This window comes from Myotis daubentonii, chromosome 14, assembly GCF_963259705.1.
Source record: "Myotis daubentonii chromosome 14, mMyoDau2.1, whole genome shotgun sequence".
Classification (NCBI taxonomy): Eukaryota; Metazoa; Chordata; class Mammalia; order Chiroptera; family Vespertilionidae; genus Myotis; species Myotis daubentonii.
This window is the reverse complement of record NC_081853.1, coordinates 34,515,568-34,541,113: the sequence shown is the minus strand read 5'-3', so window position 1 is coordinate 34,541,113 and position 25,546 is coordinate 34,515,568. Positions and strand designations below refer to the sequence as shown.

At 45.4% G+C, this 25,546-nt stretch overlaps 1 protein-coding gene across 2 annotated transcripts in view; it reads left to right on the top strand.

Annotated features, from left to right (window-relative positions):
- The window catches only part of NEK11 (NIMA related kinase 11), a 163,523-nt gene that overhangs the window by 116,304 nt on the left and 21,673 nt on the right, over positions 1–25,546 (top strand). The window contains exons 14-15 of one of the 2 annotated variants that reach the window (XM_059663988.1): positions 2,092–2,179; positions 12,675–12,771. In XM_059663988.1, coding sequence (XP_059519971.1) covers positions 2,092–2,179; positions 12,675–12,771 — 185 coding nt within the window. The remainder of the gene's footprint in view (positions 1–2,091; positions 2,180–12,674; positions 12,772–25,546) is intronic. The other variant, XM_059663989.1, reaches the window with a different exon arrangement.

The window sequence follows — 25,546 nt, the reverse complement described above, 5'->3', positions numbered from 1 at the left end:
GTCCTCCTCCACTTTGCTGAACTCTGAGTAGGGGAGAACCCGTTTACCGGGAGGCTGTAGCCCAAAGAGTCAGTGCCATTCTTGTTTGACCTCCTTGCCAATCACAGCAGCTGGAAGAGGCCTGCACAGACTCAGCACTTGTCATGTGCCAGGGGCCCTGCTGGGCACTGGGGACATAAAAATAGAAAAAAGTTGGCCAGGGACTTCAATTTGTTCAGTGTCTCAGTTATCGTTTACTGTGTAACAAAACACCCCAAAACTGAGTGGCTTCAAACAATGATTTATCCTTTCTCATGACTCTGAGAATTGTCTGGATTCATGAGACAGTTCTTCTGCTCCACGTGATACTGTTTAAAGTCACTCACGTGGCTGCGTTTAGCTGAGAGCGTGACTTGGGTCCAAGGTGCCTCACTTACATGCCTGACAGGTGGTGCTGGCTGTTGGCTGGGGGCTCTGTTTTCCTCCATGTGGCTTCTCACGATCCGGGGCCTCTCGCCATGATCCCTCCAGTAGGATAGCCTGCACTTCCTTATGTAGTCGTTGCCTTCCAGAGAGTAAAAATGGAAGCCACATGGTCTCTTGAAGGCCTAGTTACAGAGGTCACTCAGCACCCCTTCTGCTGCATTCTGTGGCCCAAGGCAAGTTGCAGGGCCAACTCAGTGGGGAAAGGGACTCTACCTCTGGTGAGAGATCGGAGCACAGGGATGGGAGGGATGGCTGTCGCCATCCTTGAAAACAACCTGCCACACTCTGTCCATCTCGCTCTTTAGCCTGAAGAACAGGGTGTCAGAGCAGGAAGGCTCCCTGACCATGTAGGTCTGCAGATGCAGAAACTTAGACCCAGGAAGCCGAGCTGCTTGGCAGAGGCCAGCACCTTCGGTGGGAGAGCCGGCTTAGAACCCGGCTTGCCTGGTTGGTATCATCGCTGCACATGCCGGCGGGCCTGTGCTTTGCTTTCCCTGCAGCAGCGGGTGTCTCTGCTAAGCTCCTCCCTGGCTCGAGGCTGTCCCGGTTAAGTTTGGAGACTACAAGGTGCAGAAGAAGGGAGAGACCTGCTTTGCTTCTGTTTCTGTGCCTGGTCCCTGCCTCCCTGTTCCTGGGCTGGGCACCAGGGTCTGCAGCTCGTGCCTTTGGCCTCCCTGACCAGCCGTGACCCGGCATGCCTTCCTCCTCATGGCCTTTCCTGTACATGTGGAACGTGAAGTGACACTGGTTTTGCCACATGCATGAGAAGTGGCTGCCCGAACCCCACCAGCTGTTATAAAATGAAACCCAACGTATTCAGATACTGCTTTGAGTAGTTTATTATACTACAGTACATTTTTTCTAAAATCCAAAATTACTGCAATATAAACCGTATTGCTTGTTTTGAAATGGAGCAGGTGAGCCATAAATTATTGATTTCTCTCAGAATAACCACAGACGTGAAAGTAATTAAGAGATTCCATTTTCCCAGAGCATTGTGATGCTGTCTTGAATATTTCCGGCCTCCTGGGTAAAGGACAGATATTTACTTTGTGTTAAAGGTAATGTTTGTTATCAAATACTGTCAGACTCATGGGGGTGCCTGACTCTTACTGAGGGTTAAGGTAAATAACCTCCGTTGAGGCAGTGCTTAGATTTATGACTCCTTGAAGACCATGCATTTCCAAGGAAGAGCTGGTAGAAACACTCTCTAGGAAAAAATATTCACTTGGTTCCTACTGTAGTGAGTAGATTAGAGATTGCATAAAACTGTGTTTTTTAATCCACTCTAATTGCATTTAGCATTTTATAAGTTAAATAAGTCATATTGTTTATTATTAAAATTCAGAAAAGGCATGAGCACACAAAGGATAAAATAAAGATCACCCATCCCACCTTATAGTCAGAGCCACTGTTACCATTTTAGGGTATGTTCTTCCCGTCAGAGAGAGAGAGAGAATAAGGGAGAGAGGGGAGAGAGAGAGATGTTTTTCTTTTTTTTAAAAAAAAAAGAGGGGGGGGAATCATACTGTGAAATAATTTTGCAACCAGATTTTTCTGTGTTTCGTTTTGCCTAGATGTGGCGAGAACATTTTTCACGCCATTAAATAGCCTTCTCTTCTACAGGGAAGCGAGTCTGTCTTGTCTTGGCAGCGCAGTGACACCGAGTCGCTGGTCAGGTGTTTGGAGAGCGTCCTGGGTGGCACCTCTCTGGGTAAGTTTCTTCATTCCCAACTGCAATGATACTTGCTGACTCAGTGGGCCATCCGAGAACTAGGACGCGTAGGGCTCTCACGGATATTTCAGTCCAGCCTCCTAATTTTCCAGCGGAGGAAACTGAGGCCAACAGCGGCTGTGTCTGGCCAGGGACCTGGGATTCTCAAAGAAGAATTGTTTGTTGTTGTTGTCAGTGACCCTCAGTCTCCGAGGATGACCCAGGGGTCGCCCAGCAGAGCTTACTGTCAGTTTTACAGGTTTCTTTGAAGGGAGGTCTGTCCATCTCACTCCTGTAGAAACAGGCGCATTCAGTCAGGCTGAGGGGACCGTCACGCTGAAGGTCAGGCAGTTATTGGAAGAGATTGGGTCTGAAAACAAAGCTGAAATTTCTTTAGCATCGTCAGTCTCCATATATGAGATGGCTGCACTCCAAGAATAAAGCCTTATTTCGTAGTTTCTACTTTTTGAAATCCAAAAGCCAACTATGATAATGTCTAGCATTGGATGATAAACTGTCATTTAAACATTTTTTAATTGTATGACCAAAAGCCATCTCTTCCAAGGGAATGGCAGGCATAAACATGACATTGTCAGGGGTGCAAGCATTTTTCACTGTTTTACTCGGAGCTCTCTGCACAACGTGTGGCCTTTTTCTAGCTTATTCCCATCTCTGTGTGCGAAGCCTCAGTGATCACGCAGCGCCCTGATTTTTCCTCACCCCCTTCTTCCCTACAAGTGTTTATAAAGCACATATGATAAGCCAGATGTTACAGAGTGATGATGAAAACAAGGTCCCTGTCTTAATGAGCTCCCAGTGTAGTCAGGGCATTGTGATGAAGACAACACGTACTGTGAGTGAGCCAAGTGGAGGGCAGAGGTCCACTCTGGGGTGCAGCCTGGGGAAGGCTTCACAGAGGAGGGGAAGCTTTGGCATTTCCTGTACCTGTGAGGGCAGCACAAGATCTCATTCACTGTAGTATCCTCAGAATCTAACACATATGCTGGCACATAGTATTTTTAAAATAATCATTTAATGAATAAATGAAAAGATGAGTAGAGTTACCAATTGGTCAGGAGGGGGAAGTATTCTCTAGAAAGGATCAAGCAGCGTGAAAGCTCAGAGGTATGAAATAACTGAGTATATGCATGGAACTATCAAGAATATTGATGCTGCTGGAATATAAGGTGTGAGGAAGGGATAAGCAAACCTGGGCTAAGGCCATGGAAAATCTTGTATGCCAGGTTAAGGAGCTTGATCTTTCCCCTCCGGATCAGGATACCACTGGTTTTTAAGCAAATCAGAAAAGATCACCTTTAACAAACAATAAGGAGGATGCTTTGAAAGGAGTGACCTGAGGTGGGGAATTGGATATGAGTTCTCATTACACAGACAGCAGATGGTGTTACCATAGTAACCATTCAGGCCCATCACTACTCATTAAGGACAGAAGAAGACCTTTGTCTTCTCATCACACTTAGAAAAGAAAATTCTGTCAATTTATTTCTTAGTAACCAGACTATGAACCAAGGGAGCATATGAAGTTTAACTTTTTTTATGTTTGAGAATTTAGCTGTACTTCTAGAGAGAACTCATCAGCAGAATGACACAAGTCCTTGGTAAATTATATTTATTAAAAGCCTTGTTTTATAGATCTAAACTGGATATTGTCACATAAGTACTTAAAACAGATACTACTTCAACATCTCTCTGCCCATTAAGATTCCTTTGGTGTATTGATATGTTTGGCTTTTTGAAAATTGTTACCCCTCAATTCTTCCAATGACCTTTGGTAATAACTATTTAATCTCCACTAAACAATGTGACCGATACACACCAGAGAAGGCAACAGGGTTTACGGAACCCTTAGGAACTCCTTTGCTTAAGCTCTTCAAACTCTAAGCCGCTAAGTGTAGGGATGACTGACAGGCATTTAACCTTGCACTACTGTGTTTTTCATCTTGACAGAAAAGAATGTCTCAAAATAATTACAATGATTCCAACATAGTGGTTTATCTTTGGTTACTGACATGTTGAAACCACTACTTTTGACTCATAAACCACTTGGATCGTTTTGATGTGAATGCACAATATTTGTTTGCCACTATCCCTTCTGTTTATGCTTTAGAGAAAGTTAATAATTTCTATAAATTCTTTAAAACTTGAAAAGATGCAACAAATTAGAATTAGTGTCAATTTACAGAGAACCTGCTATCTGTCTGTTACCATGCCAGACCATTCATTTGGCAGATATGTGGTGATGGGAGCAGGGAAAAGGCTTTGTGCTATAAATAAATCCCTAAAACAATATTAATACTCATTCTTGGTAGTAAACTCTTAGCAAAGGACATTGTATATTACTGTTAGCTAGGGAAAATGTTCCACTGATATCAACAATCATGCCCTCATTTATTACTCATACATTATGATTTCAACAAAGTTAACATGCTCTGCAGAGGAATGGTATTAGCTCACAATGATGCCTTAGGCCTGATCCTGCCACTGAAAGCTTAGATTTCAGAGGGGAACTAAGACAAGAGCCTAAATAACTATATAACAAGAGAGCAAGGATTCCCAAAATGAGGATATTGCTTTTAGTTGGGGATAGAAGTCATCAGGGAAGCTTGAAGGAGATGGAAACATCTGAGCTCATTCTCGATAGAAGGACGAATTTGGCCATGGGGAGATGCAGGCTTTGGTGGGGAGTGGACAGCGGTTCCACTTGGTGTTATTTGCCTGAATCCTCACACTTGTGAATATGGCATGAACTACCTTGGTAGCTAATTTTTAGTATTTTTCCTAAACAAATCAAGCCTTCTTTTCCTTGAAAAATGTGTTTACTAGGATCTTTAATATCCAGCACCCTTTTGTGTGGAGAGGAATGTTCGCTGCTATTTGCACTGGACATAACATTCAGTATATTAGGTTAAATTTATTATAAAGATAATACTACTGCCTTGTCTATCATATGTGTTGCAATTTTTAACCGATTATTTTATGTTTATTGTTTCTTTGGGGGTTTTTTTGGTAAATTTTTTATTTTTTATGTAGGAAAATAGGACTGAACTTTATTTATAGAGTCTAGCTTCCTGTGTTTTTTAAAAAAGAGTTTATGTATAGGCTCCAAAATTTTCTTCTAGGATTTTTTTAAAATATATTTTATTGATTTTTTTACAGAGAGGAAGGGAGAGAGATAGAGAGTCAGAAACATCGATGAGAGAGAAACATCGATCAGCTGCCTCCTGCACTCCCCCACTGGGGATGTGCCCGCAACCCAGGTACATGCCCTTGACCGGAATTGAACCTGGGACCTTTCAATCCGCAGGCCGACGCTCTATCCACTGAGCCAAACCGGTTTTGGCATTCTAGGATTTTTATTGTCTTATTTTTCACATGAGGTTTTTTACACCCATAGAATTTATTTTTTTTTCCATTTAATTTACATTTCCCTTTTTGTGATATCACAACTCCTGGATATTGTCTTTGTCTGACTCCCTTTTGGTCTGCTCATCTAGCTCCTTAATCTTCTATCAACACCAGAACGGTCTAATTCCAGTGCCTTTACGGGATGTTTTAGTATCTGACAGGTCAGGTATCTATGCACCCTTCTGTTCATAGAGCGCAATTGGGCATTTCTTGGCCCAGAACCACTGTAGGGTACACAAGGAATAGCAAACATAGTTCATGTTTTCAAAGAACTTCTGGGCGCAATTCAGCATCTCTAGACCTGATGACTAGAGCTTCGGGCAGGAGGTAATGAACACCAGATGAGGGAATCAGACCGCGTGGACTAGGCAAGTTCTGAAACTATAGCGAGCATCAGAATCACCAGCTTGCTGGCCCCAACACTCGAGGTTCTGACTCAGTTGGTTTGGGGTGGGCCTGAGAATCTGCATTTCTAACAAGTGCCCAGGTGATGCTGATGCTATGGTCCAGGAACTGCACTTTAAAAACCACTGGACTAGGAGACCAGTGAAGAAAGTCTTCTCTCCCATCTAAGGCTTTTTTTTTTTAAATGCCTATTTTTGACAAATTTTAATAAATTGAATCAAGGTTTTAATAAAGGTATCTCACATCCCATCTTCAATATATGTATGCCCCCAAAAGAGAGTGTTACTGACAACCTAGAAAAATGTTTTCTTCTAACATTTAGTTATACTAACCTGAAAGAATGAAATGTTTTTGACCCAGCAAGTCTATGTCTAGGAATTTATCTTAGAGAACAATCAGAGTTGGGCATAAAAATAAATATACAAGGATTCTCATGGCAGTATCGTTTACAAGAGGGGAAAATTGGAGTCAAAACAAATGCCTTACAATGGGGTGTAGTATGTCTTCTAGAACAAAGAAGTTATTTACACTTTATTAAAAATGATGATATAGTTACATATGCATTGGCATGAAAGGTGAGTATGTGTGTTGATACACACATACTCTCTCTCTCTCTCTCTCTCTCTCTCACACACACACACACATACACACACATGCATTTGGACATACCAACGTGTCAATAATGGTTCTCTGAGTGACTTTCCTCTCTGTGTTTTCTAATTTGTGAACAATGAACATGGATGACTTCTTTTCTACTAAAACCGTGGTCGGCAAACTTCGGCTCACGAGCCACATGCGGCTATTTGGCCCCTTGAGTGTGGCTCTTCCACAAAATACCACGTGCAGGCGCGCACGTACAGTGTGATTGAAACTTCATGGCCCATGCACAGAAGTCGGTATTTTGTGGAAGAGCCACACTCAAGGGGCCAAAGAGCCGCATGTGGCTCGCGAGCCTCGGTTTGCTGAGCTGCAGTTTGCGGACCACTGTACTAAAAGAACAGGGAAGTATTGATGCACTTAAGTAATTTAGTCAGTCTTGAAGCCAGCCCAACCTGCCATTACATAAAAGGCGATTTTGTTTCTAAAGCTAAGAATCTCCACGTTGGAACTCTACAATAAAACTCCCCAAACACTGGCTTCTGTCTCCATGGGGCAACCACACCCAAAAGAGTTAGGATCTGGCTTTTACAAACCTCTTCTTAACCTGTATACACATTTGATTGCTTATTTAAAAAACAAATAAACAAGACACTCCCTCTTTTTTTATTTTTTATTTCTCTTTACTGATAGGTGCTATTCTTAGAGGTTTTGTCTGATATATTCGAAAGGAAATGAGCATTTTCAAGCCCATGAACTCCTGTTGTTTTTAATCTTCCACACAATTTGGTTGAATATTTGTTGCATGAAATAACCACGTAGTAAAAATAGAAACTTTATAGATTTCCTATCTTCTGGTATTTATTATCTCCCCTGCGAGTAGCAAGTTTGTTTTTCTGAGCTGACCCAGTTTTATTTTAATTTCATTTTGGTGGAGGCAATGGGGCGCCCTTTATTTATTGAAAAACTGCTTGTGCGAAGCACTGGGTGGGGGGTGCCACGTGGGTGACAGAGGCAATTTACCTTGCTCCTTCACCAACAACAAAGCACCTTTTTAAAAAATTCTTTATTGTTGGAAGTATTACATATGCCCCTTTTACCCCCCATTGACCTCCTCCAGCCCAGTCCCACCCCCCTTCCCAGGCCTTCACCACCCTCTTGTCTGTGTCCATGGGTTATGCACATATGCATACAATACAAGGTCTTTAGTTGATGACCTCCCACCCACCCACCCACCCTCCCCTACCTTCCCTCTGACCTTCCACAGTCTGTTCCATGTTTCTATGTCTCTGGAAACAAAGCACCTTTATAGAGATCATTGCATTTAAGCTTCACTAGAGTCCCCCCAAATTATTTTTTGTACAGGTGAAGAAAGTGAGTCATAGGAGTTTGGTGACTTACCAAACATCAGAGACTCAAACTCCAGACCGCTAAGGCAAATCACACACTCCTCCTGATGTGCCCAGCTCCCTTCCTCCTGGAAGCTTCTGGAGTGTTCTCTCTCTCCTTTGACCTTGGGCAGTCACACAGCTTCTCTTGGCCTCACTTCCCATCCATAAGATGACGGCATTTGACTTAAAGGTCTCTGGTCACCTCCAGCTCAGAATCATGATGATTCTCCATCATGTAGGTCAGGTTTGGTAAACCACAGTCCACAGGCCAAATCGGCTCACTACCTGTTTTTGTAAATGAAATCTTACTTGAAATCGTTCACTTATCTATTGTCTATGGCTGTTTTCATGCTGTAACGGCAGAGCTGAGTGGTTGCAACAGAGATTGTTTGGCCTGTAAGACCTAAAATATGTATTACTCGGCGCTTTACAGAAAACGTTTGCCAACCTCTCGGCCAATCTTTGATCATGAGCTACTCTGAAGAGTAGGAGCATATGGGCCATGAGAACATGTCTTTGCAGTGATGTGGGCAAAGAGGGGTGTCTTCAAATCATAGTTATTTCCTGGGTGTTCCTTAGGCAATGGAGAGTTAGAGGGTTAAAAGGCGATTAGGTGGGAAGCAGCGTTTGTGCTGTGCACCGAGGGCAGTGTCTGCAAGGATCCCTGAGTAAGCAGTGTCCCAGGTGCGTCAGAGAGGTCGTGTTTGCCAGAATCCCCCGCAGGCCCTGCCTCAGCGCTTTCGTACCACATGCTAGGATGCTTGCTTAGCAGGGAGGGCAACACGGGTGTTTACCATCAAGGTCATTTGTTCAGCAGCTGAAATGAATAGAGGGAAATTTTGGAGGAAATGAGAGAACCTCTCTCTGCTAGTGAAATGTCAGAATCATCAAGCTGTTACTCCTTCAGGGAAGAGAGGTCTGCTGTGAGAGACCATAGGAGTAGGAGGGATCCTGACAGCGTTACTGTTATGAGCTGTGCTCTGTGTTCTTAAGAAACACAATTTCTAGTTGCTTAATGTCTTTTCACATCATTTTGTTTTCATCTCATTGTCAAAACATCCCCATAGGGTAGTATCAAGTCTAATAATCCTCATCAGCCTATAATTCACAGGTGGGGGAAGAGAGTTCAGGATGGTTTTGCCTGGTGTCCTGTGATGCCTGTAGCATTTCTTGCTGGTCCCAGCCACTTGCCTCTTAACATTTGGTCCCTTTGCCTGCTCTTTATCTTTGTCAGTGTAAGTGTTGCCTCCCAAATAAATTGTATCCCCCTGGAAGTCCAGGGATATGTTTATGCCAGATTATAGAATGTTTGAATTGAGAGAGGGTCTTCAGTCTAATGAAACCATTTAAATATAAAATGAGGAAACTGAGGCCCAGGGAAGTGACCTGAGGGCCATGTAGCTGGTGAGAGTTGGAAGTAAAACAATAACTGGTTCCCTAACTTTAAAGCTAGTACTTTTTCCACAGACCTTCGCTTTACGTCTTTATAGTCCCCATACCAGCATTGTATCTTTTTAAACATAGTAAATGTTTTTATTGATTTTTTTAGAGAGAGAGTAAGGGAGAGAGAGATACAGAGACAGGCATAGAGAAACATCGATGTGAGAGAGAAACATCGATCATTTGCCTCCTGTATACAACCTGACCTGGGACCAAACCTGCAACCTGGGCGTGTGTTTGACCAGGAATCAAACCAGTGACTTTTGGTGCATGGGGGGGACTCTCAACCAACTGAGCCACATCAGCCCAGGCCCTAGCATTGTATCTAATGTATATGTGCTCAGTAGTACTCCAGGCGATTATCTAAATAGAGATCCTGTCTACCTCTCAAGGTGTGAAGGGGTCATTGCTAGGAGTGAAAGAAACCAGTCGTGGTACTGCTGTCTTAAAGTGAGGGTATAACTAGTGATATACCAGGAAGGGCAGGTTATTTATGTAAATAGCTGTATTGTGCCCTCTGCAAAGTTTACACCTGTTGATCCAGTAATTCCACATCTAAGGATCTAGATCAGCCGTGGGCCGGATCCGGCCCGTTTGAAATGAATAAAACTAAAAAAAAAAAAAAAAAAGACCGTACCCTTTTACGTAATGATGTTTACTTTGAATTTGTATTAGTTCACACAAACACTCCATCCATGCTTTTGTTCCGGCCCTCCGGTCCAGTTTAAGAACCCATTGTGGCCCTCGAGTCAAAAAGTTTGCCCACCCCTGGTCTAGATAGAGGACAGGTCAGAGATTCTGACAATGAGCTGGGGGTGGGGGAAAATATTCATCTCAATATCTATGAAAGCAAGAAGTTCAAAGTGGGATGCATGATCCCAGGAGGGTATACAAAAGAAGAATGTATGTGCAAATATTGGAATTTGCATTTGACTGATTACATTTTTTAAAATCTAAGAAATATATGTATAAACTAGGAGCCCAGTGCATGAATTCGTGCACCTTGAAAGGAACTGTGGGCCACAAGGTTGCGATGGGCACAGGGGCAGGTCTCGGCTCATCCTCTGCACCCCTGCCTGGCCCTTCCCACCGCAGCCCCTGGTCCCCGGTCTGCTGGCAGCCCCATTCCTGCCACCCCTGTTCCCATGTGCTGACAGCGCTGGCCCCGCTTGCACCCGCTGATGGCGCGGAGCGATTGGTGCCGCACCAGCAGTGGGTGCAAGTGGCGGCTGCCTGCCCTGATCTGCCCCTCAAGAACAGGGGGAGGTGGAGAAGCCCTGAAGGGGCGATTGGGGCCCACAGCCACCGCTCGTACCTGCTGCCAGTGCTGGCAGTGGGTGCAAGCGGGGCCAGTGCTGGCAGCAGGTGCAAGCACCAGGCAGGACCATGGCGCATGGGAGCAAAGAATTTTCAGTAACCACCAGAGTCTTGCCTCCATGACAGTGGCTAACACCCCTCCTTGGTCTGGCGCCCCTGCTCACCTGCTCCACCATCTCACCGTGGCCAACACCTGCCATGTTCCACGCACACCCCTTGTGGTCAGCGCACATCATAGCAACCAGTTGTTCGGTTGTTCAGTTGTTCCGCCATTCAGTCTATTTGCATATTAGGGTTTTTTATATATAAATTAAATTTATATTAAATATATAAAGCTAATAATTTATAATTAAATGTATAATGTGTTAATAAATTTATAAATTTAAGCATAAATTTTAAAAATGAACAGCATGTAGAGTTGTCCCTTGGTTAGAGAAAGTGTGGGTGTGCACTGGCCACTTATTACAGCAGTGAATGAGATAGAACTGGTTCCTGCCTTCATGGAACTTACAGCCTGGTGGGAGAGAGAGAAAAATCAATAGTAATTGTATCATTGCAGGGTGAACAGTTCTGTTATTGGTGCTATGCAAGTACAAGGGAGGACCAACCACCCCAGCCTCGGGGAACCAAGGAGGACTTCTTGAAGGAAGTTACATCCAATAATTATATTGCATTACATTGCAGTGTACTTTATTTTATTGCATAGCATCAGATAGGTAGGTAGGTAGGTAGATAGACAGATGATAGCTTTACTAATATGTAAGATGGGTTTTGGCTCTCACACTTCCCTGTATGGTCTGTTGAGAAAAGATCAGGAACTTCACAACTTGGGTCCCTTCTCTGACATAGCAACTACATGGATATCATTTATAAATGAAGATTACGGTATTCAAAGTTACTTCCTAATGGGGGTCTGAGGCGCCTTGTGGGAGATCTAAGGAACACAGAGGGAGGCCTCTGCCCCCAGCCCCAGGGAGGGCCCAGACACAAAGCCAGGTCTGGGTTACCCTGAGCCCGGGCTCAGGGGCCGGCTCTAGCTGCTCCGTGGAAAGTAGTGTTGTTTCCGTTGGTGACAGTTTCTTTCCCTTCGGTTCCACCACTTTCTGTGCATCTCTGTCAAAGCTGGGACTTGCTCTGCAGGCTTGGTAACACCGCAGCCTTCACCGCAGCTCTACCTCCCAACCCAGCCTGGGCCTTCTGCTCCGTTCTGCTGAAGTTCAGGGCTGCAGATGACCCGGTCAGCATCTTGCTTTCCACTGCAAAGAGCTAATGCTCCGGTGTAGAATTGAGTTCAAGGGAAAGTGACGTTTGTCGAGGAAATTCCTCAGGCGTCAGAAGCCAACAGCCACACCTTCTGAAGGAAGCTGGCCTAAGGCTCCCCGAGCACGGCTGCTTTTCCATCCCTGCGCTTCTGCCTGCGTTTTCCAGTCTGAAAAGCCCGTCTTCTAAACCAGGGGTCCTCAAACTTTTTAAACAGGGGGCCAGTTCACTGTCCCTCAGACCGTTGGAGGGCCGGACTATAGTTTAAAAAAAAAACCATGAACAAATTCCTATGCACACTGCACATATCTTATTTTGAAGTAAAAAAACAAAACGGGAACAAATACAATATTTGTATTTCCATGTGGCCTGCGGGCGGTAGTTTGAGGACCCCTGGTCTAGACAGTCGTGTTCTGTTTAAATAATCCTTCTTGAGAGCAGCGTGGTCCTGGAAGTCCTCATGCACACTGAGAGTGTAAGTAATCTTGCCATTTGGAATAAACCTCCTTAATGTCATGGCATCACTGACTTCCTCTCTCATTGGTGTGGCATCACTTTTGGCAAAGGTGGGTTAGCCTCTGCTTTCTGTTGCCCTTGAATGTTGCCTTGAGGATGCTGGGCGCTGATTAAGTCAGTAAGGGCTGTGCATTGATTTTCAGACACAAGGACAGTCACCGGCGCAGTTCCAGACGTGTCCCCCGGACCAACAATTTCCAGCCGCGTGATGGCCGGGACCGAGATGCAGCGCATGAGGGAGTAAGTAGGGTGCTGCCTGAGCCCTGGGACAGGGCAGTGTTAGGACCTCTTGGCAAACAGTGTGATCCCATCATGCAGCTATGTTTTCTAGCAGCTATGTTTTCCGAGATGCAACAGTGAATACAGTTGCACAAGTTCGGTTGAAAGGCCTGAATCTGCATTGAAGGCACCTGCTGTGGTTTGAATGTGCCCCCCCCAAATCCAGATGGTGTAACCCTAACCCCCATTGGTAAGTGGGGCCTTTGGGATTAGCGTTATAAAAGAGGCCCCACAGAGTGCCCGAGCCCCTTCCGCCACGGAGGACGGAGGACACGGAGGGAAGGCAGCAGCTATGAGCCAGGACGAGGGCCTTCACCAGAAGGTGGCCCCACTGGGCCTAATCTTGGACTTCCCAGGCTCCAGACATGTGAGTTGTAAATTTCTGTTGTTTATGAGCTACCCAGTGTGGTGTGTGGTGATATCAGCCCCCAAAAAACTAAGACAGCATCTGTTAGAGCAGTGATGGCGAACCTATGACACACGTGTCAGAGGTGACACGCGAACTCATTTTTTTGGTTGATTTTTCTTTGTTAAATGGCATTGAAATATATAAAATAAATTTCAAAAATATAAGTCTTTGTTTTACTATGCTTGCAAATATCAAAAATTTTCTATATGTGACACGGCACCAGAGTTAAGTTAGGGTTTTTCAAAATGCTGACACGCCGAGCTCAAAAGGTTCACCATCACTGTGTTAGAGACTTCTTGGCAAAGAAGCGACACCCGGTCTCCTAGTCTAACTTCCCCTGCACATACAGCTCAGTGTCTAGATCAGGGGTTGGCGAGTCCTCTCTGTACAGGGCTGGACTTCCAGTATTTTCTGCTCTGCGGGCGTATGGCTTTAGTCACAACTACTCGATGGCTGTGTAACACAAGAGCAGCCAGAGACAATATGCGAATAAATAGGTCTGGCTGTGCTTCAGTAAAACACGATTTTCAGACAGAATTTTGAATTTCATATAAGTTTCAAGTATCACAAAATATTCTTCTTTTGATTTTTCCCCCCACCATTTAAAAATAATATGTGGCGACGGAAGAAGAGGTGACTGTGGGTGGTGAACACACAATGCAATATACGGGTGATGTATTATAGAACTGTACACCTGAAACCTATATAATTTTATTAACCAATGTCACCCCAATAAATTTAATACAATTTTTAAAATAAGTTAAATAAATAAATGAAAATAGGAAAACAATTCCTAGCTCACAAGATGTGCAAAAATAGGTGGCCGTCCAGGTTTGTCCTGTGGGCTGTGTTGTCTGCAAACCCCTCCTACACATGTTCCAACTCAGACACGCCTCTCTAAAATCTACTTCTCATATTGGTGCTGGTTGAATAGTGAAGGAATTTTGGCAAAAGTTATTTTTCAGTCGATTTGCATTTATATTGCAGTATCGCGTAACATCATCTAAGCTAAAGATTGAAGGGAAAAAAAAGAGAGAGAGAAAAGTGCCGAAAGTTATTTTCAAACCTAAAGCTGGTAATGTAGTGAGACGCTGATTGTCTTCAAGTTCTTCCTGTACCTGAGTGGTCATGTACTAGCATAGCTACCATGGCAACAAGCAATTCCCAGGAACCGGAAGTGAGGGAGTTTGGACCAAACTCTCCCACCTCTGCCTACTTCCACTGCTCCTTGCTAGAAGTTTATGGAGCAGGCTTTGCTAATTTTCCAGTTGGTAACCTTCAAAGAGAAGTGACTTTTATTTCACCCTTAAAATTTAATAATATAATATTGTCAGATTTTTTTTATCTAAGAATATTATTTTTGCAAAGTGTGCAACATCCTATTTCCTGGCATGTTATGAAATGCTTTAAATAATTCACATGAAAGTGGCTTTGCCAAAGCAAATGACCAAGATGCATCCCAGGGATTTCATTCCTGGCATGCTGTTTTCTCCTTCTTGTCTGACTGACTTTGACCAACTATTACCCGGCTCTTGTTTCCATGTGGATGGTGCAGTTTGGGCTACTCCCCTGTGGATGGCATTGTTCCTCTGGCAGAATCACCTGTCATCCCCTTACATTCCACGACACAAAGCTCCAGTCCATTCCAGAACCAGAGAGAACTTTCACCTGCTCTTGGACATCTGCCCTAGGATGTCCACAAGGCCTTTTAAACTGAACCCCTGATTTCCCTACCAAACCTGCTCCCGCCACAGCCATTTTACATAAGAAAGTTGGGATCTAGGTAAATAACAACCCTTCCAGCTCAGACACTGATGCCCCTGTGGCTTCATCATCTCCTGTGACAGAACGAAGCTCTGTGAGGAAGTTGGGAGTGATGTATGTGAAGGTGCTGCCACGTTCTTCAAGTTCTCCCAGCTGGGAGACCTGGGGCTCAGTGCCATTAATACGTGCGTGTCTGGCATAGCGTAGACCCCAGCGCAGTGGTCAGGAGGGAGGTGTGGGTGGGGGACAGTGACTGCTGGGATTTACATCCCCTGGACAAGTTATCCAGCCTCATTTTCCTGAGAGTTCTCTGCTGTAAAGTGGGGCTCATAATAGTTCCCACCTCATGGGGCTGTTGTAAGGGTTAGTTGAAATCATGAATGTATGCAGTGCACTTAGGATAGCTCATGACACCCAGTAAGTGCTCGATAAATGATAACTTATAATAGACTCTCAATACACACGTGGTTGCTTCCTCTTGGAAAAAGCCCCCAAGCCATGTATCTGAAGGTGTTGGCATGCATGAGTCTGTTAGGTGATGTGTTAAACCCGGAGGCATCTGTGGGCGGAAGAAGCTGTCTGTGGAACGTTTACATAGCATTTTGTTTTCAGTATGCAAAAAGAAGTGCCAATTCTCTGGGAAAATTTCATAAAGTTGTTGAATATAAAAGCCAGCATTTCCCCTCGTTCAACACTTGGCTTCCTGTCCTGGCCCCTTCTTATTCCTGCTGGGAAAGCACTCCACAGACCCACTCCCCCACTGGCGCACAGACAGCCCCCTGCAGTGGTTAGGTGGCGCCTCGCAAAGTCCTTGGAATGTCAGCAGAATCACAAGGAATCAGCATTGACTTCCTTTCTGGCGGAGTAATTTCCATGTACATTTGAAGAGAAGTTGCTGTTCATGGATGGATGGATGGATGGATGGATGGATGGATGGATGGATGATGATGGATGGAATGATGGATGGATGATGGTGGATGGATGGATGGAAGGAATGATGGATGGATGATGGTGGATGGATGGATGGATGGATGGATGGATGGATGGATGGATGATGGTGGATGGAATGATGGATGGATGATGGTGGATGGATGGATGGATGGATGGATGGATGATGATGGATGGAATGATGGATGGATGGATGGATGGAATGATGGATGGATGATGGTGGATGGATGGATGGATGGATGGATGGATGGTGGATGGATGAGCCTCTGTGTTTTTATGGGAGTCAAAGTCTCTACCTTCAGGGCAGAGTTTTCTGTTGTAAAGAGCTTTGTTTACCGCCTTGAGCCGGAGTTGATTCCAGGCCTGGCTCCAGGCTTTCACTGGAAGCCAAAGAGGTGAACTGTGGAATGACAGCTGCTCAGCTTTCAGCTCTGAGGATAGTGACACACTGTTGCCAAGGGACCGTCCTTTCATTTGCACCGGCCAACTCAATGTATCGTGTCATGAGGGCTTGTTCAATCTGAATGAGTAATTCTCATCTTATATATCAGTGATCTCTCTCATGTCCTTGGTCTTGCTGCTTGAAGTGTGGTCCACAGACCAGCAACATTGATACAACCTGGAAGCTTGTGAGAAATGCAGACTCCCTGGCCCCACCTCTCCCAAATCAGAATGTAGTTTAATAAGCTTTCTGAGGATTCATGAACACATTCAAGTTTGAGAAGCACTGACAAAAGAGAACTTCGACCCTGGGAGGAGTTTGTTACCAGAGTGTGAGTTGGAGTCAATCTTTTTTAAAAACAAATAAATTGATTGCAGTAACATTGATCAGAAACATTTGAATCAACCTGAATAAAAGCCAAATACCATATAAACATATACTTATGTTTTAGAGGCCTTAATTTTTTGGGTTTTTTAACTCACTTGTTTTCCATTTATTTTATTAAGGAGGATATAATTTATATCTAGTAAAACTCACTCTTTTTAGTATATAGTTCTATGAATTTTGACAAATACATCACTCTTACATATAGAATTCACTCTTTTAGTATATGGTTCTATCATTTTTGATAAATGCATATAGTCACATAACTGCCACCACAATCAAGCTTATAGAACAGTTTTCTCATCTCCAAACATTCCCTCGAGCTCCCGCTTCGTAGTTCATCTCTCCTGTCACACCTGCCCTGGTGCTACGTTGATCTCTTTCCTGTCCTGCTAGTGCTGCCCTTTCCAGAATACCACGCAAGTGGACTCATCCCTTAGCATCACAGGCCGCATTGTAATTGGACAGTAGTTGTGGATATGGATCTAGGCCTGTGAATAGTGGTGTTAGAGCCTCACAAAGCCGAGCTCCTGTATTCCCACACGAGGAGAATGGTCACAAGGAGGCCAGACACTTCACAAGCAGTTGTTCCGAAGGCTTCTGGACCCACGAATCTATGAGAGCAACTCCCTACCTAGGGAATTCTGAGGCTGATTTCCAACTCCCCTTTCAGGGACTCGTCAGGGTTACTCAGTCGCCCAGGGTCCTTAGTGCCCGGGAACAAGGGGCAGGGGTGGCCTCCACCGTTTTGCTCAGTAGGACAGGTTCTAGGGCAGGGATCTGCTCACTAAGCCACAGCCTGAGAATGGGAGGCCGTGGAGAAGGCCTGAGGGTCCGGGGAGCTGCTGGGCCCGTTTCTCCAGTTGGCTGCTGCCCTGGAAAACACCTGGGCCCTAAGAAATGCTCATAATGATGAGGGATGCGACCCCTTTGTGGGGCCACAACTCTGAATCACCCCTGCATTGCCCACTCGTGCAGGAGGCACAGAAAACACACAGTATTTGACAGCATAGATGTGTGTCTTCCCTGTGGGAACTAGGGGCCACAGACCTCGGGCTTCTTGAAGTTGTCCCGCAGCTCATTGACATTCTGGTTATTTTTTAGCCTACCCCTGTCTGTTTATTTTGAATAATTTCTATTACTGTGTCTTCATTTAAACTAATCTTTTTTTCAGCGATATCTAATGTGCTGTTAATCCCACCCAGTATATTTTTTATCTCAGATATTGTAGTTTTCCTCTCTAGAAGTTTTGAGTCTTTCTTCTCTCTCCCAAGTTTCTGCTTAACATGTTCAGTCTTTCCTTCAGCTGTAATAATTTCAATGTCCTTATCTGCTGGTTCTAACATCTGTGCCATTTCTGGCTTGGCTTCAGTTTCTTTTTCTCCTTATTATAGGTCATATTTTCCTACTTCTTGGTATGCCTGGTACTCTTTGATTGAATGTCAAACACTGTGAATTTTACCTCGTTGGGTGCTGGGTATTTCTGTATTGCAAGAAACAGTCTTAAACTTTGTTTTAGGATTCAGTTCAGTTACTTGAAAGCAGTTTGATACTTTTGGGTCTTACTTTTAGCTTTGTTTTGTGGGATCTGGGCAGCAATTAAACTATGGCTGATAGCTGCCCCCTATTGAGGCAGAACCCTTCCGTGTATTCTGCCCCGTGGCCAGTGAATTATCAGATCTAATAGTAAATGTTAGTCACGTGGCTGAAAAGGCACTGTTTCTGCGCTCGGTGAGCTCCAGGGGCTGGTCTCTCCAGCCCGGGCACATGGATTTTCCTCCCCCTCAGTAATTTCCTCACAAGCCTGCCCTGATCTATACTTGCTGAGTCATTACTATCTGTATACTGAGGCATACTGAGGCTTATTTGTTTTAAAATGTTAACAGCCACTTTTGTTTTATTACAATTGTTTCTTAATTATGTAGAGTGTTGCCATGAGCCCAAAGTTAATCTATAAAAAGACATTTTAAAGAGGACCAGCTTCTGTCTGGATCCTTTACCCTATTCTCTACCTTGCCCAAAAAAGGAATATTATTTTTAAATTTTATGGCTCATCCTTTCATTTTTAAAATACATTTCAAATACACACACACACACACACACACACACACAAATGCACCTTCCCTCTCACTTCTTAAGGAATTGGTAGCATATCATATAAACTTTTGTCAGCTTCACTTAGCAACATATCCTAAAGATGACTTAGTAATATCTAGCAATATACTGCATTCCTCTTTTATAGCTTCCAAGCTCTTTGTGTGGATGTACCATTGTTTATTCAGTCTGTTCCCTAGGTGGACATATGGGCTTTTCTAGTTTTTAGCTATTAGGATAGTACTATAATGAATAGTATCCAGCTCTTTTTTATTGCCACTTTGTCTTTGAAATACATTTCTAGGTGTGGGATTGCTTGATTGAGGGATAAATGCAGATAGGGAACATTCATGCATATAGGTATTTCCAAATGCCATTTGCATTCCCACCAGCAATGTGAGAGTTTCTTCAGTTTTCTACAGAGTATTGCATTTTATGTTTTATGTTATCTCTATCTGTCTATCTATCTGACTATCTATCTATCTACCTCCTCTATAAATGTAGTCTTACTCTGTGGGGTCATTTTACTTGCTTTGGTATGTATATATTTTTTAATTTAGGAAGCCATATTTGCATTTCTCTCAGCAAACACACTTGAGAGTCAAGTAGGCAAAACGAACCAAAGCCTAGATTTTCTGTGGGAGGGAAGAAGCCACTTTTGGCCTCAGGTTTCAGCTGAGATTTCCAACACAGTTTACCAGAAACATTGCTCGTTGGCAGTCAAATGATGTTATTTGCACAGGTTAATACAAAGTGATCCTTTCTTTTTCCATCTAGCCAGTGACTTTGTGTGAATTATCTTAATGAGGGGAGGGGCTTATGGTGCATTAAATATCCAACATGTAGCGGCGGGGGGTGGGGGTCACCCTTGCAGGGCCGCTGATCTGGTGTCATCAGTTAGATGATTAACGCCTGGAGACCAGACGTCCGTGTGGTGACGTGCAGCATCACGCCCAGTGGCGTTGCTGCTCCTGCGAGTAGGCATTTGACATACAGTCTTTATCGAGGGGGATGAGACGAGGCGGTTCGCATGCGGCTGGCTGGTGCTCAGGCGTGTCTAGTGGGCTGCATGCCCCTTCCGCGGCTCAAAACTGGCCCCTGTATTTGTGTGGGTCCTAGAGACCCATCATGGCCAGATGGCACTGATCTTGTGTCAGCTGCCGTGACTACAGAGACTTCCTGAGTGCTGCAGGGCTGTGGGCTGCTGGCAGCTTCCTGTTGACCTCCCACGTCAGCTGTTTGGAAAGGTCTTGCCAAGGTCAGGGCACAGCCCTGGCCGAGTGCTGTGGTGTGGGCAGAAGTCAACTATTTAGAGGCTGCGGGAGGCACCAGGAGGCTCTTCGCCTCACACTGAGGTGAAATGTAGTGGTTGGTTCAGCCTCAGGTAGATGGCTCACAAGCTCCTGCAGTTTTTTCTTCCACTTTCAATTATAGCTGTGGTTCTCAACCTTCCTAATGCCTCGACCCTTTAATACACTTCCTCATGCTGTGGTGACCCCCAACCATAAAATTATTTTCGTTGCTACTTCATAACTGTAATTTTGCTACTGTTATGAATTGTAATGTAAATATCTGATATGCAGGATGTATTTTCATTGCTACAAATTGAACATAATCAAAGCATAGTGATTAATCACAAAAACAATGTGTAATTATATATGTGTTTTCCGATGGTCTTAGGCGACCCCTGTGAAAGGGTCATTCGACCCCCAAAGGGGTCGCGACCCACAGGTTGAGAACCGCTGAATTATAGGAAAACCTGGTCTGAGGAAGGTCTAACTGAAGATGAGAAACCCGTGACCTTGATCGTCCTCCTCATTAACCCGACATATAGCTCATGGCATAGTAGCAATCATAAAAGTGGCTGGAGTGTTGAGCTGGAAATGTTTCCAAGATGGAACGGTATGAGTTTCATGATAGTATCAGCTTAGGTTCTGAACTGGACGAAACCCATAGCAATGTTTGTGGGGAGGGAAGCGTGCTCTCAGTGCACCCATCCTCTGTACCAGGGGGCGCGCTAAACCAGACCCCTCTCAACATACCCATGAGGTGCACAAGGTTCCCCATTTCATGAGGAAAGAGGCTGTGTTTCAGGAGGTGAAGGAACTTCGCCTCCGCCACACAGCTAGCAAGAGGCAAGGCTGTTTCAATGAGAAGTCTGTGTTTTTAAAAAATATATTTTTAATTGATTTCAGAGAGGAAGAGAGAGGGAGAGAGAGATAGAAACATCAATGATGAGAGAGAATCATTGATCAGCTGCCTCCTGAATGCCCCCTACTTGGGATCAAGCCCACAACCTGGGCATGTGCCCTTGACCAGAATCGAACCTGGGACCCTTCAGTCCGCAGGCCGACGCTCTATCCACTGAGCCAAACCAGAGAAGTCTGGTTGATTCTGACAGTGCTGGTAACCATTGGCAAGGTGGGATGGCGACGGTGGGAGCTGCGAGGCACCCAAGCCTGGCCTTCCAGGGGCCTGACTTCATGCTCTGGAACCTACTTGTTCTCACTTGTAGTCAAAAGTACGTGCCAGCCCACATGAAAGGTGCAAAGTCTGTGACACAAAAAGGCTAACGAAGTAAAACACCCAAGGCCAACGCCAGCATCCAGGCTCGGTCTGCTGCTCTCAGGTGTTATGCCTTTTTATATGCTTTTCTGAGCTGCTGGGTATTTGATCTCTGAATTTCGACAGCACCTCATTCTCTGAGCCAGGCTTCTCCTTTGTCAAATATATATATTCAATACAAATGACTTGCTATTTCAGGATTTCCAAGTGCTGTGTGAATAAAGCTCACTCTGCCTCGCTGATTGAAATAACCCTTCAGAGGAGACACAGATGAAGTGCTGGTTCTTTCCTCCTCCACTTTCTAAATCTCATTGAAAAGGTGTTAGTTATGCCTCCGACATCCCATTTCTCTAACACAAGGTCAGCGTCAGGCCGCACTCCTGAGGGAACCGCTGATTGAAACCAGCATTTCAATTTCAAAACAACAACAGAGGCTTGGACGTAAGAAAGGCTTGGCGACCAGCCAGCGAGGGCTCCTGCCCCAGCGCAGCGGTTCTAACTGTACACGTCACATTAAAGGGCCCTTCCACAAGCGAGTTGGATTTCTTGCTCGACTGTCTCAGGTCTGCCATCAATTCACTGTGCTTTTCTTGCGAGTCTGTTAGCTGCGGGCCTGTAAGTGTTGTGAGGCGCGTACCAAGGGAGACACCTTACACCCCAGGTAGGGAGATCGGCCCCCTGACGTGTGATTCACGAGATGGGGATGAGTGACACGTGCCGCGGAGGGGAGCCAGTGCCCGGAAGTTCAGAGGAGGAGCCTGTCTCTTCCAACAGGAAGGAGAGGTCTGTGCGCGGCTCAGCTGGTGCCTTCTTCATCACATGGACCTGGGGTCTCTGCTTCCCTGGCCCGGGGTGATCAGACCCCTTTCTGTGAAGGTGAGGCTCAGCCACCAGCTTCCCCCATGTCAGCCAGCGTGGCTCTGCCCTCCAGGTCCAGGTACTTGGGCTCAAGTGCTGAGTCCATGTCCTATTGCAGTTGACAGCCCTTCCCAAGACCTCTGCACACTCGGGTGTTGTGCCTATCTCACCTCTGTCTGTGTTGTCTCCGTTCTGCACCGTCTCGGCCTAGACTGGAAACTCCAACTTCTCTATCCATTTCCCCTAACACTCCTGCTACCTCACTCACCTGTGAGTACACTGGACATTTTTTTTTTTTTTTTGCACATTTGGAAGCTGGTGATAAAGGCTTCATATCACGAATATCTAGGTGACTTCAAACTAATAACTAGGCTTCCCTGTTCTTACAAAATGCTCATGAGCTACCTGTTGCAGGTAGACTCGCTGCAAAGCAGGCTCTGAGATGATTTTCCTGCAGAATTTTCTGCAAGGAGGCAGACATGGGGAGAGGGGGGCAGGAGATGCGCAGAAGCGGGGATGGTGCTGCCGAGTTGTCCCAAGTGGGCTTGAGGGGCTGAGCCTGAGAGCCCCGAGTCCCCCCCCCACCGGCCGCAGGAACGCAGGAAGGGGTGAGCCCTGGCGAGAGGGCCATTCCCGGGGGCTGCAGGCCGAGGGCTGTCTGCCAGGGGCACGCCCAGCAGCTGGGGGATGAGACTTCAGTCCTGAAGGGGGAGCTTGGGGTGCAGCCCAAAGTCTACTACACCCCCTCCGGGTCTTCTTCCCCAGCTTCGTCCCAGTTTTCTGGCACCTCTTGCTTCCTCCCTTTCTTAGGAGCAAGATAAAATGTTCCCATGCGGGCTTCTCAGCTATTCTTCCCCTTCGTGGCCTTTTGCTCACATCTGTGCCCTCAGGCTCTCACCTTTCCCAAAAGTCTTCTCTACATGTTTTTTCTAATACGTGTGTGTGTGTGTGTGTGTGTGTGTGTGCGCGCGCACGCGCCCGCCCACCCGCTGAAGTTTAACACATTTATGTCCCAATTTCATTTGCTCCACTTCGGTAGCAATGGGAGGCCTCGGAGGTAAATTGCTGTAATGAACAGAAGGTGGATTTTAGAATCTGAACTGTCTGGGTTTGCAACTGGCTCTTTTTACTCTGTGGTCTTAGACAAGTCCCTTTGCCTCTCCACATCTGTTTCTTCCCCTGGAAAATGGGAAGTCATTAGCATAAGTATGAAATAGCACTGTATTTAGTACTAAGGGGACCCAGGAAATGCTAGATGCTTCCCTTCTCATATTCTTTCTTGACCCTTTTGATTGCCATCCTCCAGCCCCTGGCTTTGCCAGTTGGTGTCCAAGTGACCATGAAAATGCTTGTTCTGTTGTTTTTCTATACAAATTCGAAATCCTGCTTTCAAGCAAATGATCCTAAGGGGGCCCTTGTAGCGATTGTCAACTGCAAAGCAGATGTCCAGGGTTGGGGAGTGGAGGCCACGGGGTGCAAGTTCAAGGGCTTTTGGGGCAACATTTACGTTCATGGTGCCAAGGTTTCTTCAGTCTTCCTCGTGTCTCCTGTTTCTTCTTCCTTGTTCATTTTTTTCTCTCTTTAGAACCATAAATAAAACGTTATGTCTTTGATTTCCATTAAGACTGTGCATGATTTGTAGTAAACTTGTACTTTTCCCAGCTGGGGGCAATAGGCATTATTTTGAAACAATTAAGCATATTTATGATAAAATTATAATAATGAACACAGCTGTTCCTGTATTATTTTGAAACATTTACAATCTGTTCGGTGCTGAGAACACCACCAGGTACTGCAGGTTCAGCAGGAAGTCGTCTGTTCGTTGCTGTATCTGTTGAGTTCTGATTCTAATCGTTTTTAATTTGTCAAATTAGATGAGGGAAGCCAGCATGCCACCTGACCCTTTCCGTTCTCAGCTGCGGCGTAAACAGCCACACCTGGGCCCCCAGCTCACGGGACCCTAGGAAGGCGCAGGCTCCCTCCGACCGTACAATAGGGAGACATTGTCAAATGAATAACCTAAACAAGTGTTATGTCATTTCTGGGTAAGGTAGATCGAGTCAGGGAGTCTCCGCTGCTTTTCTTATACTCCCCCTCCCCCCCGCCCGTGTGCGTGAGGGGCACAGGTGGGCATGTGATCCTTGTGCCACCTGAGCGTGGTCGGGAAACAGCCAGAAGCCCCTGAGTGGAGTAGGTACAGAACAATGGGCAAACCTTACAGCGGTTCTCAACCTGTGGGTCGCGACCACCGGAAAACACATACAGCATATCAGATATTTACATTACGATTCATAACAGTAGCAACATTACAGTTATGAAGTAGCAACGAAAATAATGTTATGGTTGGGGGGTCACCACAGCATGAGGACTGTATGAAAGGGTCGCGGCATTAGGAAGGTTGAGAACCACTGCCTTAGAAAGACTAGAAGAATGCCAGAGTCCTAGGGCTTCAACTCCACTTGGAAGAGGGCGTGTTCTGTCTTCCGGTGCTGGTGGGAGCCAGGCTGGTCTTTTCTCCATAGGGGTGCATCCCTGGTGTTTCTGTCCACATTTCCTCCTCTAAAGACACCGGTCTGATTGGATTAGGGCCACGCTAAGAGCCTCGTTTAAACTTATCCGCCTCTTTCATGGTCCTATCTCCCAATGGAGTGACGTTCAACATATGACTCGGTGGGGTACACAATTCAGTCCATAATAGCAAGTTTTTCATTACCTGAGGTGCAAGTACTTTCTAATGGCCTTTCCCCTGGTCCTGAGGGGCAGGTGCGAGTCTCTGGAAGGCACTTCCATGTATCAAGACGGTGCCATAAAATGGTGCCCAAAGGACCTCTGACTGGGACAGAGGGCACAGAGGGAATTTCCTGAGCTGTGGTTAGCAGGCTTGTTTGCTCTGTGTTGTCTGGACAGAGAGCACGGCAAGCCTGACTCCCTCCCGATGTTCCTTCACGCTGTGCCTAGACCCAGGCTCTAGGTGGCGCAGTTGCCCACCTGCCAGCAGCACCTCAGAGCTGGCTACTCTTTGTCCAAGGACTTGAAAACCCAGTTCCCAGCTGATGCACGTGAATAGCATAGTTGTTGGTCAGAGATTGCCTCTAACACCGGAGAGAAATGCATTTACTCTATTTTTACGTCAAATGCAATATTAATTGAATAATATGTAGAGGAAATGAAGACCAGAGAGAAAGCGAGGACATCAGTGTGCGAACATAGTTGCCGTGGCTGAGTGTTTAGTTTAGCTCTGAGCTTCCAGGAAGCCAAGTCAACAAAGGGAA